Below are 21,204 nucleotides of genomic sequence, written 5' to 3'. Positions count from 1 at the left end.
CCAGAAGGAGAAATGATTAAATCAGAATTTCCTAGCTCCTGAGATAGCCTATAGATCTGCTTTCTCCTTAAAGAAGAATAACATCATTTCTAAAGATTAAAATCAATACAAATCAGACAGCCAGGTCACCCTCCATTGGCCTCCAGTGCCTGTAAATTTCTTACTATGCCTTGGTTTTTCTTTGGCATGCCACATGAACCAACTTATTGAACATTCTTTGGCACTTTCTTATTTTGTGACATGCAAACGTTTTAACTGATATTCTAAATAAAGCATATAATATCTAACAAATAGAAGAGTCCCATCAACACTAGCCAGGGTAAATTTATGTGTGAGAGCACAATCAGCCTAAAAGTTGGGTCTCTGTTTTAATATTTTTTGTTTCCCATTATGGGCCAAATATGCTTCTTTATTGAATGTAATTACACATACACACCAAACATGTCCTCCATGTTATCATTTAAAAACTCAGACTGCTTTAGTCATATAGTCGTAAATGAAAGAATAAAGTAGATCATGAAAAATCAGTTTTTGTTCCAGAGTCAATACTACTCAGAAGCAGGGGATAGAGACCACAAAGAAGCATGCAGACTTGGATGCAAATATTTCTTTGCTCCTCACCTTTTACTGGTATTATTGACAGTGGAGAGGAGTGTGTGCATCTAAAATTAAGGAGCAGAGGGAAAGAAGACTGATGTATGCATGGTTCCAACAGACTATCACAGAGGCATGATAAAATAAGGTATGCAACCTGGAGTCACCTTTTCAAGAATAAATGCATCAATCTTAATAGAAATGAAAGAATAAAAAAATTAGCTGTGTGGCAGCTAAATCAGGAAGCAAAAGTTATCTGTAACCTTTAGGTCACCTCAACCTTTTGCTTCATCTCTGAGTATCAGAAAGCTATGATTTGATTTACACCGTGGATTCAATGACTGGCACGGAGCGCCTTTTCTGTGTGAGAAACAATGCCTGCAAGTCACCGTGCATTTCCATGTATGCAGCTGTGACCCTGGTGCTTTCAGAGCACTGCACAGCACTTACTCCATCAAATATGCATTTTAAAAGCATTTCTCTACCTGCTCGGAATTTTTATTGGAAAGTGCTGGCGAGAAGCTGGGCATTTTTTTTTTTAATCTCTGCAGATAAGTTTAAAGATGCATAATAAGAAAACGTTATGAGGATTGTAACGTAGATATTACTATAAAAAGAATCAAAAAGAGAAATTAACAGAAATTATAAAGCATTGTACAACATAATTTGAAAACAAATATATGGGTGTGCTTTCCACAGGAGTGCCTCAGAAAAACCCTGAAGCAAAAGTGCTTTAACCTAGACCTTTTGGACTGATCATCTCTTTCCATTGGTCTGTCAGGCAGGTAGGGAGTATACAATATTTTTTATTAGATATTCCTATGGTTCTGCCCTCATCCTCTTCCTTCTCTGGGAACACTATAATGAGAACCAGACTTTTTTTTTTTTTTTTTTTGGAACCAAGGATCGAACCCAGGACCTTGCGCTTGCTAGGCAAGCACTCTACCACTGAGCTAAATCTAATGCAAAGTCATCTTCTAAGAAAAAGGTGATGACTTAGGATCGAGAAGACTTAAGGATCTAGGACCTTCCCTATATACAGTTATATGCCATGATCACATACAATAAATAAGCTAAAAAAGAAAAATGGAATTATTTTCATGACCTTAGACATGTTTTTGAAGTTACAATGACAGTTTTCCTATCAATATCTATATTTAGAAAATTTTGCACATTTTCTATGGACAACTGCTGGCTGAAGATGTATAATATGTGTAAACTCATTCTTCAGGTATAGGACTGTTGTCAACCACAGCTGCAAACCCCACATGATTAGAATCATTAATAAAAATCAGCAACAAGGACATTCGTAGTTGGAAGAGAGAAGAATGCAGTAAGCAGCAGAACATTCATGTAGACAGAGAGTCAGACCACAGAGAAGGCAGATAACCCTGCAAGGCGTTGCTGCCCATGCTCCCCAAGTACCGCCCTGGCTTGCTTTTCTCTTTCACCTAGTCCCACTGGGCTTATCCAGGGACACTCCATTCCTCATCTTCCTCCTTCTGGTTCTTACACAAAGATTTCCATAAGACCTCTGAACTTAAATGAAAATAATAATAATAATAATAATAATAATAATAATAATAACTATGTTCACACATTCCTAGGTCAAAGTCCAAACATCGGAAGGGTCTCTTAAGGAAGATCCTGAAGGTAATTCCCCAGTAGTAAGTACCAATACATGAAAGCAAACTATATACCTAAGATTCCTGCTACATTTAGTTTGGCTAACCTGTTTTCAGAAGAACTGTAAACATAATTTTCCCCAAAAAAGATAACATGGTATGTTCACACCTGAAAATAATGGCTACCTGATACCTGCACCAGTAATATAGACTAAGGTTTAATAACTTTTTAAAGTATTTACCTTCAGAATAAATGTAAAAGCCAAAACAATAAAAATGTACTTCCTAGTAAACATAATAAAAACTCTGAGATAAATAAAATGTTGTACATACACCATTCAATAGAAATATTGTACTGGAACATGCTACAGCACCAATGAAACCTTGAAAATATTATGCCAAGAAGCCAAATATACAAGGCCACAAATTGTATGGTTTCATCACATGAAATTTCTAGAGTGTGCAAGCCAAATAGTGCTTTCCAGGGGAGGGTGGGAATAACTGATCTTGTGTATGGGGCTTCTTTCAGAGGAGAAAAAATGTCCTGAAATTAAGTTGTAGTGTGAGGGAGACCTGCTCCCTCTTTTTCCCCCAGGGTACTCTTGAGGAGGTAGAAGTGAGAAATATGTAGATAGAAGTGTAGAGGAGAGAGACAGACAGGAACACAGGATAGCTCCAGAGGGCCTGGATCCTTATCCACTGGTTCCTTCTGTGTCTACTGAAGGACTTTTAAAGGGATGCCAAGGGGTGGAGCAAAAGGCCTCCCCCCAGCACAGCCAAGTGCAGAGCATCCCAGACACCTGGTGACCATGCATGTGGTCAAGCCATCCCCTAATGCAGCCCTGCTGGGTAAAGCAAGCTCAGATCTCACTCACTAGGAAACCTTGTGGGCTCCCTCAGTAGTGGAAGTTAGACAATTTCATGACTTTAATACAATCCACTGACTCAAACACCTTAAAAGAATTTTATGGCATATAAATTATACCTCAGTAAAAAAGAAGCACTAAACAATCTTAAACTTCAACCAGGTGTGGTGACACATGCCGGAACACCAGTACTCTGCAGCCTGAAGCCATTCAGCCTTCCTTGGGCCTCTCTAGCACGTGGAGCTCTCGAATGGCACAGTGTCAGCACTGGAGACACTGAGCTATCCAGTGACTGGTGCCATGTCTTCCTTCAAAATACACAGGAGGGCTGGAGGGATAGCTCAGCCATTAAAGGCTAGGCTCACAACCAAAATACACAGGAAGAGAAAATGCAAAGTTATGTGCTTAGAAAAAAAACAGATACCCAAATTTTAAAAAGGGCTGTATTTTGATATCCACAACCACAAACCAGTCTCTGTAAGTACATATTAGTATTTTTCTGTAGCTCTGTCTGGCTTTTCTTTATTTGATTACCCTAAAGGATAAATCTGACTTCAATGGTAAGTCAGAAAATCAAGATGAGTTATGAAATATCTTAGCCTTTAGGATCTTTAAATCCTTAAGTATCCACCCATAAAAACTACAAATAGATGACTAACTACACATCTAGGGTTCAGAGTTTCAATCCACTCAGGGTCCAACCACCCTTTGCTATTGACCTCATCGCCTACTTCAGAGTACACCATCTGCCAAGTCATTAAATATTCCCTCATTTCAGAAAGTACAGCTTCCCACGAAGAGGATTCTGAACACTTGATATTTGTGCATGTCAGCCACTGTCTGGCACATCAGAATAAAGCACAAATTCTGGAACAAGCAGGCACTGCTCATGAATTCACAGCTATTTCCTCACTTTTGCTGAGAGCAGAGAGACTGTAAAAAGATTGCCATAATATGAATATGCAGAGAAAAATTTAAACGCAAAGCACAGGATGAAACTTCATGGAAATGGCACATTACAAAGCAAATGAGAAAACTAGCCTCTAATAACTGGCAAATCATAAAACTTTAGTTATTCATGGTTGTAGTCAACAATTCAGACCCAACAAAGGGTGAAGAAGAAAGTCTAAACTAAAAGGATGCCTTAGTAGCAATAAAATAAAATATGTTAATTAGTTTAAAATTTGCTTATAAGTAGAAAAGCATTTTTAAAGTTATGGAAAACATTTTTAAGTTTCTAAAGCAGGTCATAAACTTCACTGCCCACAGACTGTATCCTGTGAGCAGACGTGTTGTGTCTGCCAACCTCATACTTTAAAAAACTGGGATTGGCTGCCAGCATTTAATCAGAGGGATCCAAACAGAAACCTTCCACTTAGTAAAGATTTGAAGGTCTGACAATGCATACCCTGTCACCCCCTTGGGACCACAGGTTAGCAGTTCTCCACAAGACCTTCTTTCTCACAGGAGTTACACAGGAAACTGAAAAGCACAAGGGCCTCTGGCTGACCCACAGTCTTCTAAGTTGTGCTCAGCCCCAGGTATATAGAGAAGTTCCTTAAAGGGCTCTAACGTACAGCTCACACACACTTGGCATTGTGTGCTTGTTTAAGGGTCCTGAACTAATTGCAGGATTGAAATGTACTACCTCCCCCCTCCCTGAGTTACACCCATCCTCAAAGGTAACAACAGTGGAATCCTGTTAACACAGCCATCTAATCTTGATTACACCATGAAGGTCAACGAGGACACTTTAGATGCAACAAGATCAGCTTTATCAGCAACATGAACCATTCAGCTTTTTCTCTAAAGCAGTGGTTCTCAACCTTCCTAATACTGCAACTCTTTAATAAAGTTCCTCATGTTATGGTGACCTCCAACTATAAGATTATTTCGTTGCTACTTCATAACTATAATTATGTTACTGTTATGAATTGTAATGTCTGATATGCGACCCATGGGGTCGTGACCCAGAGGTTGAGAATGGCTACACACAGTCAGTAATCAACTGTATTCAAACACCAACACATCCAGTAATCAACTGTGTTCAAACACCAAGACGGTGTGTGCTTTGGGCCCAGATTACAAAGCCACACACAGAAAACTCTGAGGATAATAAACTCCTTATGCCCAGGAGGCCCTGACAACCTGTGTGGGTTTCTAGGAGAGCATTTAAGACTCTCTTCCTCTCCTGCTCCCACAACCACATCATCTGACTGTGAAGACACTAGCATGTATTAGAGGCACAGAATTAAGTCACTGAATGAATCTATGACCCCCTACTTTCTCCCTCTTTGCATCCGCTCGCTCTTTGGTTAGGTTTTTTTTTTAGAATCATCTTGTAGGTCTGCTCCTAGCCTCTCCATTGTACATGGCTACCTTGGTAAGACAAACTTGGTTCCTTGATGCTGAGGAGCATACATGTTATACTGAAGAAAGGGGGTAGGGCTACATCATTCAGGATACCCTCTATCCTAAACCTTCTGGGCCTTTGCAGCTCATATGTGGTATCACCAAGTTCTTGGGGGCTAAAGAAAGATTTTCTAAGTGTGAGACACAAAATGACCTACATACGTATCAGGAAGCAACTGGGTGAACATGCTGACTCCCAAGTCACAGGAAACTGTGGGATGAATGACAATCTCTGGCAAGCACCACAGAGATGCAGTGGTTCTAAGCATCTCTCAAGCCTTCCTTCCCTACACAGATTTTGAGAACTAGTGAACACTGAGCCCAACAGAAGGACCAGCTTCACAAGGGGCCCTGGTCCTCACATCTTCTCTCCCTCACCTGCATGCCACAAGCCATCCACAGACCTGTTAAAATGACTACATATTCTGTGTCACCATAATTCTAATTCATCAGCCATTGGAACAAAAAAAATGCAAACATTTTTAAAATGCAGCTATATGCTGGCAAAGTCCTTAACACCACGGAAAATACAGATTAGCTTCACACTCAAAAGGCCATTTATATGCCATACTGTGGTTTTAAATTAATCCTGTGCCTCTCGAGGAAGTTCTAAGCCCCTCACGCCCCTCTCATGCTTTGTATCGCACTCACCAGCTGCCTCTCCAAGGCTGGTTGATCCCGCTAACCAACACACAGCAAACAAGGCTCCAAAAGAGCATGACGATGGTATGCTCAACTCAGGTAATCACCGCTCTCTGGAGGGGGATCTGCACTTCAGACTCACCTTTCCTCTGCTCCTGTCATCCACAATCCCCTCTGGGGGAACTTCAGGCTCTAATACACTCGATTACACTCTACAGATGTATAATGCCAAACAGCCATTCACATAAGGGCTCTCCATAAACATTACCAACTCAGATGATTGATTCTGGACCTTTTAGTGTGCCACCTTATTTCAAGGCGAACATTATATGCCCATTTCACTTTAGTTCCCTAAACTGGGCTCCCTAGCCACACCTTGCACATACCACCTTATGGAAATAAGACTATGGTTAAAAGAACAAGTTGTAAGACAAAATGAATTCTAGAAGGGACAGCAGCTGAGGCAAGGCAGATGAGTGAAGTCAGTCACACACAGTAAGGACAACCAGGATGAAAATGAGACTAGCCAGCATGTTTCAGTGGAATAGAATAGTTCACGTTAGCATCATCTAAACCTGTGCTTCTTAAACATTAATGAGTCCATGAGGGGGCTGGAGAGATAGCTCAGAGGTTAAGAGCACTGACTGTTCTTCCAGAGGTCCTGAGTCCAATTCCCAGCAACCACATGAGTCCAGGAGTTACCCACAAAAATCTTCCAAAATGCAGGCTCTGATTCTGGCAGCCGACAATGCAGCCCAGGCAGATGCCTTCTAACAAGTTCCCAGGTGCTGTTCATGCTGTGGTGGCTCTGCTCCTTGCTGAGGGTGGGTGGGAGCAGAAGCAGCAACAGCTGCAACTGGATGCTCCTCAGGCCTCTGACATTCACCTCAGACTTAGCAGGGATCAGGGTTAAGTAGTGTGCACACCAGACAGCAGCCTGCTGCCCCACCCAGGTACTCACTGAGAATCACATCCACCTGGGAGCATTTAAAAAGGAGTAGGGCTTCAAGCAGAGACTCTAGCCTGGTGAGACATTTGGATGATACTACGTTTGTTTCTTTTGAAGCATACCCAGGTGGTTCTAATGAGCAGGCAATATGGAGAACCAAAGATTTAAAATACTCTCCTGGGTAGGAGGGAAATATAAACTGACTGCTAATAGGATGAGGAATTTCTTTGGGGGAGGAAGAAATGTTCTCAATTTGACTATGGTGATAACTGCATAACTGTGAGTAAAAACCACTGAACTGTATACTTTAAATGTGTCTCTCACATGGTCTGTGAATTAGATCTCAACAAAACTGTCATAATGGAATAACAATGACATGGAATTATTTTCTATCCCAGAATTTTAGACTAAAATTTTGAATTTCTTTTAAAGATATGCCTCTCCAGAAATACTAAGATCCACTCACCAACTCTTCAGGATTCTGCTCAGAGTAATAGATGAAAAAGAAATTGCAAGCAAATACCTGCCATAACTATCATACTGAAAAAAAAAAAGGAAAGGAGGAAGGGGGGAGGGAGAGATGGTGGGAGGAAAACATCCATTTGGAAAATAGGCCCTGAATATTCAGTTTCCTACAGAGTTTTATTGTACCACATTTTTTATATATTTGAAGATATTAGGAAACATGCCAAGAAAAACATATAAAATACAAATCTGACCTTTAAAAAAAAATAGCTTAAGAAGCCCTAGATAATATACTCACAAAAATGAGAAAGCTCCTAGGCAACACGAACACTGCAGGACCAGACACTGGTCACTGACCATCACGCGGAAAGCATTACAAGCACAGGGAATTTGTAGACAACACTGTTCCAGACATGCCTGCAGAGCTTCTGCCTAAGGTCAACTCTACTACAGGTGCTGTGAGCTCAAGCTGCTACAGGCCACATAAACTGTGTGCGCCTGACTGACCCTAAGCCAACTCCCTATTTATGGCCCCAGGCCCTCATTCTTTGAAATACAAAAATTTTGTATGTATCAAATTCCTGAGATAACATGAACTAGTCACACACATTGTCAGGGTCCTTTGCTGAAAGTCCTTCTGTTAAGAAATGGCTTTCTGGGAGCCTGCAGGTAATACATCAGGTCATCAAACTGAGTATGACACCCTCCTTCCCAGAAAATCCCTGACAAAATCCAGTGCATTCTTCTTACTGCTTTATACTTTCTTTTTATAGCAACTCTACCTTATCACAATCTACGGATGACAAAGAAAAAGACAACGTGATTCCTTACTAGACCTTGACCTTGCTAACTGCACTTGCAAACAAGTGTCTCCCATTACTTTCCATGGTAAAGAGGCTTGCCTTCCTGCCCCACACACCGGCCCCGCCCACCTTGTGCTTTAAAAACATTTGCTCAATGAGCTCTTCAGTTTTCACAGTTCTGAGAGAAAACAGTAGCATGTTGGTCTTTGAGACAGGTCTCCTGTATGCAGAAGTGTTGATCCTTCTGCTTCCACCTACCAATTGCCAGATTATACACACAGTGAGACTTAAATAATCTAAAGCATAAAAAGTCAGTGTGATCTTGAGTAACAGATCTCTGTTCCAAAGCAGCTACTCTGAAGCCCATACTGGGGGTGCTCAGCATGTTGTCACCTCTTTCATTCTTTGTGTCTTTCAAACAGTCACTTCCTGAGGATGAAGACCCACAGTGGCTGTATGCATACCCTACTGGATTAAAGGACTACTTCTTAAGGAATTATATCTTGTTCATAAGCTAGCTAATGATGTAAAAATTCCTTTAAATAGAAAGGGAGAGAGCACAACAAAATAGCTTAGTTGGTGAAGGTTCTGATGCCAAAGCCTAATGTTCTAAATTTGATACTTGGACCCACATTGTGGAAGGAGAGAATGACTCCCAAACGTTATCCTCCAGCTTCTATGAAAGCACATACACACACACACACACACACACACACACACACACACACACACACACACACTGACTCGCTCACCTACCATCATGCACATTCCCACACATGCAAACTCAAACGCATGCACACTCACACTCATCCACTCACACATGTGCACGCACACACTAAATGTAATTTTTAATTACAATTAAATAAATGCAAGACAAGAGTAGAGAAGACTTACCTGATAGTATATATATCCCGAATGTCCTTCTCCCCACTCTGTCCTTCCTTTAGTGCTTGTATTTGTAATAATTTCATAAGGGCTTTTATCAAACCAGGCATATTCCTGTAAAGAAATACAATAACGTGCTAAATGGCCCAGACTTAAAATGAATGTGCTAAACAGGTGCTTCAGCCTGTTTTCCTTCTGGTGATGCTAGCTATGGAAATCAGAGCCTCACACATACTAGTCAAGTGCTCTAATGGGTGACACCTCCCTCCAAGCCACTGCGAGTCTGCCACCCACACTGAACAGTGGGCACAGCCGAGACCCACATATGAAAAAGGAAAACATGGCCAGAGACTCAAACCAGCTATCAATCACCTCCCTACACACACTTGGGGGAAATCAATCAGAGAAAAAAGCAAACATTAGCCCACATAATTCGAGTCAGTGACCACATCAGTTACCCAGAATAAATGATCAAGTCATTTATAAATATTAGCAGACCATAAAAAATAACCAGACAAATGAAGTGGATCAGCCATTCAAAAGAGTGGTCCAGGTCACCAATTAAAGCAAAACAAAAGCCATTAAAAGAGAATTAATAAAAAGAGGAATACACTTTAAAGTTTTCTCTTACTCTGTAAGCAATAGGACAAATATATATTTAAAAAAACCACCCTTTTAAAATAGTCTTATGAACTAGAACAAAATCTTAGAAATAAAAATCATTTACTAAAATTTTAAGTAACTTTTAAAAATCATGGTTGCTAACATTTACTGAACATCTACTATAATCTAAGCATTCTCCTAAGTGTCTAACATATTATTGGTCATTTACCATTCAGAACAGAGAACTTACCATCCACATTAACTTTAGGGTCAGGACAAGACTTAAGCTTCCCATGATTTGGGACATTTACATGAGCTGTGACTGACTGTATGTTTTAATGCTTTTAAATTTTTCCATCTGGCAAAGGCTCTGACTATACAGTAGACCACAGCAGTCAATAGCCGTGGCCACACTTGGCTACTATGCACACAGGTAATGTGGTTAGTCCAAATCCAGATGTGCTGCATATAAAACATATGCTCGATTTAAAGACTTAAACATAAAAAGGGAAAAACAAATTCAATTAGAAAGAATGAGGGGCTGGAGAGATGGTTAAGAGCACTGGCTGCTCTTCAAGAGGACTCAAGTTTGATTCCCAGTACCCATTTAGCATCTGTAATTCCAATTCAGGGGATCCACTGCCTTTTCTGGCCTCTGTGAGCACCAGAAATGCATGTGGTACATAGATGTTATGTATGCAAAACACCTATACATAAAGATAAGTTTTTAAATCAGAAAGAATATAAAATATGACTGCATGTTAAAACAGTATTTTGATATTTGGGTTTACATAAAAATTCCTTATTGAAATGAGTATTATCAGTTTCTTTTTATTTTTTTGATCTGGTTACCAGGAAAAAAATAAATTTATTTCATTATTTGTATGTGTGCATGCCTGCAGAGGCCAAAGGTGTTAGATCTCCTGGAGCTGGAGTTACAGGTAGTTGTGAGTCACTTGATAGGGTGCTGGGATTCAAACCTGGCCCCAAGGAAGAACAGCCAGTGCACCTAACCACTAAGCCATCTCTGCCCACTCCCCATCTATTAGAAAATTTTGAGAACTATTTGTAGCTCAGATGAATAGCTCATGTTATATTTCCATTTCAGAGCACTGCTGTTGACATTCCTAAGATTTAGTTACTAAGTAGATTCTTCTGGGACTGTCAACATTTCCCTTCCAGTTGAAGAATTTTCCACAATATTTTCAATAGTAGTTTTTCCCTTTCATATAAACCCTCTTCTATGCCCATGCTAGATTAGAGTTACAGATAAATACTTTGTGACAGGGATCATACGTGTATGGAGTCTGTCTCTCTTGTATGAATCAACTACCAGATCCCCACACGAAATGAAAGCCTTTGAGCAAAGATTCTCTCTCCTGGGGCTCAGCAGGTGAAGTACTTGTTGCACACATTGGGACCTGAATTTGGACACTCAGAACCCACAAAGGAGGACATGGCAGTGTATGTCTGAAATTTCAGGACTGAGGATGGGGTAGAGGGAAGAGGTACGTTCAGTGACAGACTCTTATCTCAAAAGGATAAAGTGGGAAAAAATAAACTGGAGAGCAACTGAGTAAGAAGATACAACACTTGAGCTGTGCCTTTTAAATGCACACAAACAAGCAGGCTCACTCACATACATGCTTGTTCGTTCTCACACACTCGTGAGTGCGCTCTCTCGCTCTCTCGCTCTCTCTCTCACATACACACACACACACACACTCACAGAAATTGTCTTCTATGTATGTTCTTGGATGAGTGTCAAAGATTAGCCTTGCTCGCATACCTCTTAATGACTGTGACAATTTCATGGTACTTTGCCTCGTTCAACAAAATGACCAGTTAATCTCACTGTGACTCAATAAAAGGAACAGAGAAATTTTTATAGTATATAAAAATTTTTATAGTGTACATAATATATTATAAGAGAAAGCTGCTGGAAATACTTCATGCTAACAGACAGTCTGATATACAACTGGGATTGAGGATGGATGAGGAAACCAGGGCCAAGGCCGCAGACCAACACCAAGTGCCTTTCATGAGAATGCTGAATCGACTGGATCTGTGCTTTAGCTGAGAGCCTTCTCTTTGATGGGGACAGAACAGGTGAGGACAGGTCTGGAGACTCCACAAGGCCGTCACAGGTCTGCTCAGGGCACACAAAGACAAGGGGGGTCACCTTGTCTTCACACAGCCATGGAAGGTGCAGGATGATCTACAAAGGCTCAGGGATGTTTCCTCCCTGGCTGCTTCACAAAAAGCTATTTGCAGTTACGAGGCTGCTGACTGAGGCCCAGTCCTTTTCTTGATAAGGTGGGCATCTGCAAGGGGATAGGCCACAATCCTAGAGCAGTCCACCAGAGAGGCCAAGACAAAAGCTTAAACACGTGCTGTCTTAGGAGGGTTTGCCAGCACCTCTAGGAAGCTTTGTTAGATGATGAAGGTCTTACCCACTTCTGTCCATTGGGATTCCTAAGATTTTTCTAATAATCTTGATTGCTACTCTAAATATCCAGACCTCTCTGACTTAGAAGGGAGTAATCTCAACGTCCACAACCTTGAAATGAACTGCTCCTTTACAATTCTTCATCCATTTATGTTACTCAGAATTTGAGGGCTGGCCTGTGAGAAACTGAGGCCACAAGGAGTGGCTCCTCCCATACAACACTCCCCTTTACAAAACCCCAGAGATTTTCAGCATGAAAGCTGAAGCTGCTCTATCATCAGTTAAAGAAGTGATGGGACTGTCTAGCCTCGGACACCAAGTGACTCAGAGTCACTCAATGTCCTCAGAGACTGCCTAGGATCTGACCCTTCCAGATATCCAAAGTAAACTAAAGATAATAAATAAATCAGGTCTCAGGACTGTCTTCTGCCTCATCATGCATGATGGGACAAAGAAGTATCCCCTCTGTCATGAGCACCTGCCTAGCACGTCTAAGGTCCTGGCTTCCAGCCAAGCACAGATGAAGAAAAAGATAAATCAAAATGATTGTGCACCCTTGAAAATACACTAAAAATTAGTTAAACCAGTATTTTTAAATGCTGACTAATTTTATAATATGCAAGTTATACCTTAATTAATAAAAATAGACAAAAGAAAGATTTAGTAAATAAAAAGTGTGGGATCAATATGAATAAAAAGAAGAACTTAACTACAATTTTTCAGAAGTGATTATAAGTATTCAATAATAGTTAACAGGAAAAGAATAAACAAAAACCAACATATAACTAAAATCAGTTTGAAAAAAGTTATGAAAAAGATTCTAAGGAAAGCAAAGTTATAGTGAGAGACTAAATATTTATAACCCTGGATGACAGACAGAGTATTAATATCCATAAAAAAGGAAAATAACAGAATATAGCCATGCAATCCCAATGAGTAAGATTCATAACACTCAGTGTAGATGAGTGAGTGAGGAAATACATACTTTCACACTGAGCAAACACTGCTTCAGCTTTTGTGGAAAGCCATTTTATAGTATCAATAGAACTTTTCAATGAAAATGCCCTATTCAAATATGGCCTGCATCTAAAAACCCTTCTACAGTTAGACCTTGCAGACCTCTCAGAAGACACTGCATTGTGTTGACTACCTAAAAGAAAAGAAAAAAAAAAAGAAGGAAAGGGGAAGAAAGGGGAGGAGGGAGGGAGGGAAGACAGAAAGAGAGAGGAAGGAAAGAAGGAAGGAAGGAAGGAAGGAAGGAAGGAAGGAAGGAAAGGTGGGTAGTAGTATTTGTTCTGTCCATGACCTTGGGCTATACAGCCCAAAGGAGGCAGTGCTTCCTGTCACTGTAGTAACCTCTGATGAGGAGCTGGAGAAGGGTCACATGCCCCTTCTCCCTGCTCCTGTCTGCGAGGTGGATTTGCTCCAAGTCAAATCAGAGGATGACTTCTGCTGTCTAGTCAGTTCTGTAATTGTTGAGTGTATTTCCTCAATTTATATCTTAATAAATTCTGTCATCCATTTAATAGACTCACGTGGATTGATCTTAATAAGTGGTGCCCAACGTGGGGCCTGGCTCGCAGCATCTCCTTCCTCTCCTTTCTCTTCCTGTCTATCTGGTAGGATTTCCACCTGCTTCTAAGCTGCCTTGCCATAGGCCAATGCAGCTTTACATTTATCAACCAATCAGAGCAACATATATTCACAGCGTACAGAAAGACATCCCACAGCAAGGGAGAGAGGGAGGGAGGGAAGGAGGGAGGGAGGGAAGGAGGGAGGGAGGAAAGAAAGGAGGGAAGGAAAGAAGGAAAACATGTTTGCCAGTAGGGAAATAGTTGAACTATGGCACATCTAACATTACAGGATATTTTCAATTTGTTAATAACAATGATTCAAGTAAATCTGTAAATAGTGGCATGGAAAGATGTCATTCATATAAGATAGGAAAAGCAAACTTTAGAATTATTTTAAACACTTGGAGGGGATGTGCATAGAAACTTCTATTTTCAGGTTAAAATTAAGATTCCAATTTCACTGGCATTAGTTTGTTCAAATTCCATACATTAGATCTGATTTCAGACCCCAGCTCTCTCAACATCCCAGGGAAAATTAAGACCAGATCTTGAAAGAATCACTCATTCAACTTAACATTGCTGAGTCTTTCTAATCCTAATGTTTCCTATTTTTCATCAGGATCACCAAAAAAGGGGAATTTTAAAAAAGAAAATATGGTGATATTTTATTTGTGCTGAAATGTGATTTTATTTGTATGTTAATAAATAAAGTTATCTGGAGGTCAGAGCTAATAGCAAGCCATAGCAGAAGTCTGGCAGTGGTGGCACACACCCTTAATCCCTATCACATGACAGGCAGATCTCTGTGTGTTCAAGGACACAGCCAGCATGGAGACACACGTCTTTAATCTCAATACCAACCATAGAAGACCTGGAGTTCTGTATAAACAGGCAGTGACAAGGAAGTCATGTGGTTAGATTTACAACCAATAAGAAGGCAGAATAGGTGCTTGCTTCGGCAGCACATATACTAAAACTGGAAAGAAGGCAGAATAGAAAATCAATAAAAAGACACATAAGAAGTAGGCCTCTTTCTCAGGGGAAGGAATGGCAGTGAAGGGTAAGAAAGCGGTTTTAAGTCTCAGCTCTTAGCTACTGGTCTGACCTCTTGGGCTTTTACCTCTGCATTTGGCTCTGTGTTTCTCATTTAATAAGACCATTAAATCTATAAGAAAATAATTAAAAGTAAGTTTTTCAGCAGTCCCTATGAGCATCATGAGACTCCACTGCATCTGCCTACCTGAATCCTGACCCTGAAAGGTACAGCTTTTCCGTTTTCTTCTGCCTTTTCTTTAGGGTGTTGGCCAGAGCCTAAGGAAGCTCTCTCTGCTCCTCTAGGCTTTCTCACTCTCTCTGAAGCTCCCCTCCCGGCATGTGGCTGCTTATCCACCATGTGGCTGACCTGCAAAATGGTTTAACTCAAACAGTATGGCTTTTTCTCCTTTCTATCTTCCTCCTCCAGGCAGCTGCTGAGATTTACAGCTTGCCTGGCCTGGAGTTTTTCTTTCAAACTCTAATAAAAGTGTTCTCATGCTTTCTTTCAAGTCTGTTCTTAAATTCTTTTATTAACGAGACTAAGAATCCCAAGATGGGCGGCCTCAACTTTTCCAGTAATATGTAGCAACCGCGAAGGGACTGGACTGCTCAAAATTTCTGGTAAAAGGCTTGCTAGGTCATATGGAGATATTATAGAAACTCCCCTAAGGACCAAACATCTGAAGGAACCTCACACTGTGACTCCAACAGCTATGGAAGTGCCTGACAGTAGATCCTGGGCTCATCACTCTCTAGTCCAGCCTCTGAAATCCGAGGGGAAAATGAGGAGGAGCCCAGTGGAAGGAGGCTCTTGTGAGAACAAGCAGGGATTCTAAAGGACTCTAATTTTAATATGTCCTTGGCTCTACTCTCCTGGCTCTCTATCTGGGGCTTGTAAGGCTAAGAACTCTTGCCTTTACTTCTCCCTCATTTCTCCATCCTAGCACCAACTAAAGACTTCTTTCCCTCCCCACATCTTGCTGCTAGACCAGTGTAAGCACTGAAGCATTTTTAAGGTCCCCAGGATAGGACCACTGGAGGTACATCCTAACTGCCACACCCAATGACCTCGTCCAACAGAAAAAAGCCAGATTCAGTGAACTCTCCAATTTCCTAAAGGGCAATTAGGGTTTCCTCTTCAGAGGGAGTAACAGCAAGCACATGAGACAAGAAGTTTAGGGATGGGGCCTCAATTTATGCCCTAGGCCATAAACAAACAAACAAAAAAAATCTTTGGTCCTGTCCTGTCTGGAAGGAGAAATGCCAGAAGTGTTTATAAACTCTAATCCCCAGTCTGGATCCTAAGTGATCTTGGGGCTACCCATTGAGAGGCCCAGATGATACAGTAGCACTGAAGGCCCACTAAGGAAAGTTGCTGCCTCCTAGTCAAGATTGGAATCCACTTCTAGAGATGCCATTGTCGCTTTCCTTACGAGTTAGCCCAGCTGGGCAGGGGATTACCCTTGAGAGAGGTGTGTTCACCATAAGCCATGCTAAAGAGATAGGTGAAATAATTATTCCTTTAATGAGATAATGAGATAATAACTTTTCCTCCAAAACTTCCTGCCCCCTAGCACAGTCTCTACAAAGCACCAGCGGTTTCCCCTGGGTCCACTTGCCTTTCTGAGTCCCTGTGGCTGATCTCCTAGCCAGGCTAACTCAAACATCACTTTCTCTCTCCTCCATTGTTCTTCTGCCAAGATCTATAGCTTGCTTGCCCTGGCAGTTTTCTTTCTTTCTTTTTTTTTTCAAGATTTATTTATTTATTATGTATACAGTATTCTGCCTGCATGTGTCCCTGCAGGCCAGAAGAGGGCACCAGATCTCATTACAAGTGGTTATGAGCCACCATGTGGTTGCTGGGAATTGAACTCAGGACCTCTGAAGAGCAGTTGGTGCTCTCAACCACTGAGCCATCTCTCTCTAGCCCGGGGAGTTTTCTTTTAAGCTCCAATAAAATTGACTCCAAGGTTCCCTTTGAATAACATCAAAAAAAAAAACAAAAAACAAAAAACAAAAAATCCACAAGACTTGTTTTACTACATTCACAGTTTAAAAGTGCCCACACTTTTTTGTAATTTAAAAAAAAAAAAAAAAAAAAGGTGGCAGGGCAGTGGTGGTGCATGCCTATAATCCCAGCACTCAGGAGGCAAAGGCAGATGGATCTCTGTGAGTTCGAGGCCAGCCTGGTCTACAGAGCTAGTCCAGGACAGGCTCCAAAGCTACAGAGAAACCCTGTCTCGAAAAACCAAAAAAATAAAAATAAATGAAAAAAAAACAGGGGTTGGGTATTTAGCTCAGTGGTAGAGTGCTTACTTAGCAAGCACAAGGCCCTGGGTTTGATCCTCAGCTCCATAAAAAAAAAAAAAAAAAAAAAAAAGTATGCACAACTTGATTAGTTGTTTTAAAGGCACTGAGGTTGGAGGACGAGGCTCAATGTCAAGTGCTTGCCTGAATGAGCAGTTTTAAATTCATTTCAAAAGAGTTGGGAGAGGGGGTTATAATCTCAACTGAGGAAGGACGCTGAAGACAAACAGATAACATTTGGTTATCTCCTAGATAAACAGAATGAGTGAAAACTTAAAGGGAACAGTGTCTCTCATCAAGGCTTGGCCTTAAGCCACAGGTAGCACAAACACAAAAGCATTGCTGACAGCCACTTACAGAGCCTCCTCCACACAGCCTCACAAAAGTTTAACTTTTCCTACTGTCTCTCTCTTGCTTGGATACTGGCCAAAGCCCAAGCATGCCTTCTCAGAAACTCTGGGCTTTCTCACTATTTCTCCGACCTTCATACCTCACACTAAAGGCATAATTTCCATCTCCCTCCTCCCAGAGCCTGCCAGGGTTTCAGCTCACCTGCCCCGCCGTTTTTTCCTCTCAAATTCTAATAAAATAGTCCTTGAGCTAAAAATACACACATAAAAGATTTTAACTATTGAATTTGAGAAAGTAGCCTTCTGAGGAGTACTTCAGGAATTGGAATTAGCTTTTAGACAAGCAGTCTGCCTGAGTCTCAGGTACACAGGTACACAGAACAGTTAATTAACTCAAAGCAAAGGCTTTAATCACGGCAAAAAAACGAGCTGATTAGATATTATGCCTAGTGTATTCATAGCAGAATGTGTTCAAGATGCATCATTAAAAGGGGAGGGGACAGCCAGCTGACTACAGTCTCTGCTCAGCATCTGAATGGCCTCATGATCAACGTGTGCAAATCTGAACTCATGCTCTTCCTAAACACCTAGTCCTCTAATGCTCCCTGCTGTCTAGACCAGAGGTTCTTAACCCTCCAAATGCTGTGACCCGTTAATACAGTTCCTCCTGTTCTGGTGACCCCCCCCCACCATAAAATTATTTTTGTTGCTACTTCATAACTGTAATTTTGCTACTGTTATGAATCGTAATGTAAATATGTGTGTTTTCTGATGGTCTTAGGTGACCCCTATGAAAGGGTCGTTCAACCCCCCCCTCCCAGGGTCACAACCCACAGGTTCAGAACCACTGGTCTGAAGAGGATGTAAACATGAAATCAGGGGCTATTGGGGCACACATTCCTTCCAGGTATCCTCATGTTTACTGCAAACACTTCACCTCAAAACCACATACATCTATTTCTTTCATCTCTTGTAGAAGTAGCTATCACCTCTCCCTGAACAGCAGCTACAGTCACCTAGATGAATCCTCCTGGGTCTTCTCTAGCCCTTCCCCAAAGCCATTATTTACACCTCGGTCTTCATGCTGGAGCCAAAGTTGTCACTTCAGAACCCCGTACACTAGATGAAACACCTAGAGAGCTCCCTACTGCACCCAATACAAAGACCCAAACTTCTGAATCACCCATCACTACCTGCACTGTCTAGCCGCTACCTCCTTTCCTAGCCTCATTTGAGATTCTTTCAACCTCCCACAACAGGAACTTGTCATATACTATTTCCTGCAAATGGAAAGGTCTACCTTCTCCCATTCACCTCTATAACTGGTAATAGTCCTTAGTCTCGTGTTAGTGTTCCTTCCTTGGAAAGGCCTCCTGTGACCATCATGACCCTGTCATGTAGTGGATAGCCAACCCAGCATTGGCCTGGAAGTTCCAACCCCCATTGAGGCTTGGGTAATGATCACGCCCACAAGGCGGGGCAGAGGAGGGAGCAGAAGATCCAGGATCAGGAGGAGGTTGCTCTCTTGGTTCTAGGACGCTGGACGCTGGAGGTAGACCGAGCAGAGTTCTCCAGAGAACACCGCCGGACTGTGCTATACCTTTGCCAGACCCTGCAACCTACCCCTTCATTTGTAAGTTACCCCACAAAATAAACCTCCCTTTTAACTACGTGGAGTGGCCTTAATAATTTCACCAATATCTGGCGCTCACGTGGGGCAAATTCCAAAGGCCCAGGTGGCTCCCTCCCTCAGCCTCCTCCCTGGCTGGCGGCTGGTGGGTACCTAAACCCGCCTGCAAAGTTCCATTTAACCAGGGGACACCTACACGGTTCCATTCCTGAAAAAGGGAACAGCTAGTCCGGTCTCGGGTTGGCTATCCACTACACTGTCAAGCCCTCATATGACAGCTTCATAGCACAGTTCAATGTCTGAACATAGATCAACATGTGGATTAATTAATTAATTAATATATTACTGTGGATGAGTATCTAACTATGTGGTGACCATCTTTCCTCCTGAGCCAAAAGCATGCAAGTGCAACAAGTACTGTCTGCTTTGCTCAGTGACATTGAAACACCAAACACAGGAACAGAGACAACAATTACATGCCTCAGTTAATAGATACCTCAGTATGGACAGACATAGCAACCTACTGTTGTGCTTGGCTGTTAAGGGGAACTCTGAAGGTAAATTTAGTTCTCTAATTACAGGATTTAACACATTCACACAGAAACTAAGGCATTCTCAGGCCCAGCTTGGTAGTGCATTCCTTTAATTCCAGCACTCAGAAGGCAGAGGCAGGAAGATCTCTGGAAGTTCAAGGCCAGTCTAGTCTACATAATGAGTTCCAGGACAGCCAAGGCTATAGAGACGCTGTCTCAAAAAAAGAAAAAAGAAACTAGAGCATGTGATCTCTTAAACACCCAAATTCATTATTTAGATAGTTGATTTCAACTAACAACAGCATTACTAGCTGCATCTATAGAAAGCCATCCTTTCAAGGACTGCACAGGTGAACAACGAAAGAGTCATAAGCACAGGAGGAATATAATCAACATAACACACATAGCAAGCAATAAGACAACTCCATGGAAACAAGGCAGTGTTGGTTTTGTTGTTATAGTTTTGTCTTTCATTTATTGAACCTTAATCCATATCCTTGCAACACTGAAACTATTCAGATTCCAGACAGAATAAGAAAAGGGATAAATATTCAGATGGCATATAAAGACTGTGTTAAAGACTATCAACTTTGTACCCAAATCGACCACACTGCAAATTTCTCCAAAAAGAGATCTAACAATAATACTGGGCTCCTAAAAAGTAATGTAAGAGTAGCTGCAAGAAGCACCTTTCCCAACATGCTATTTTCTTTCCATCCCTTCCATCTGAACACATTTATTATCTATGAAAATCACTGAAAAATAGGAATTTTTCTAGACTTTATTTAACACCCCTCCCCAGGCTGCTCCCAAAGAGTGAATCCAAAACCACCTTAGAAATAGAGGGACAATAGAATGGGACTTTTAAAGTGTAGTTAAAGCCACAATTATATCCATAATAATCTGTTACAATTTTTACAAAAGAAAATCTAACTGGGCATACCAAAAGATGCCAAAAAAAAAAAAAAAAAAATACTTCTTTGGAATGTCTTTAAAGATTTACCTTTATCATCTTTAAATCTCTGTAGGTGTGAGTGTGTACATGTGGCTTATACATGTGCATGCAGGTGTCCACCAAGACTAGAGTTACAGATCACTGTAAGGATCCTGAGGTGGGTGAAGGGAACTGAATTTAGGTCCTCCAGAAAATCAGCAAGTGCTCTTAAATGTTCACTGAGCCATCTTTACAGCCCCAGCCTCTTTGGAATTTAGTAAATAGAAAAGCATGTGTATCTGTGTTTGTCCTACTTTACCTTTATAAATTGTACTTGTAAGTAACCAGAGTAAATATTGGCAAAGTTCCCCTTACAGCAGTGTTTTAAGAAATAAGTGAAGAAAAACTGATGAAATTAGTGTTATTCCTAAACCACTAGTCTAAATTATCAAAAGACATAATAACTGCATGCTAACAACTAATGACATCACCAAAATGTAAGCAATCAGGTATCAAGTGTCTCCAAATAAAAGGACACTGTACTGCCC

At 41.2% G+C, this 21,204-nt stretch overlaps 1 protein-coding gene across 1 annotated transcript in view; it reads right to left on the bottom strand.

Moving 5' to 3' along the window:
• Focad (focadhesin) overlaps positions 1-21,204 on the bottom strand; it is a 286,698-nt gene that overhangs the window by 214,900 nt on the left and 50,594 nt on the right. The window contains exon 5 of the mRNA XM_036178561.1: positions 9,251-9,355. Coding sequence (XP_036034454.1) covers positions 9,251-9,355 — 105 coding nt within the window. The remainder of the gene's footprint in view (positions 1-9,250; positions 9,356-21,204) is intronic.

Source organism: Onychomys torridus, chromosome 2 (assembly GCF_903995425.1).
Source record: "Onychomys torridus chromosome 2, mOncTor1.1, whole genome shotgun sequence".
Taxonomy (NCBI): Eukaryota; Metazoa; Chordata; class Mammalia; order Rodentia; family Cricetidae; genus Onychomys; species Onychomys torridus.
This window is presented reverse-complemented; position numbering and strand designations above follow the sequence as displayed.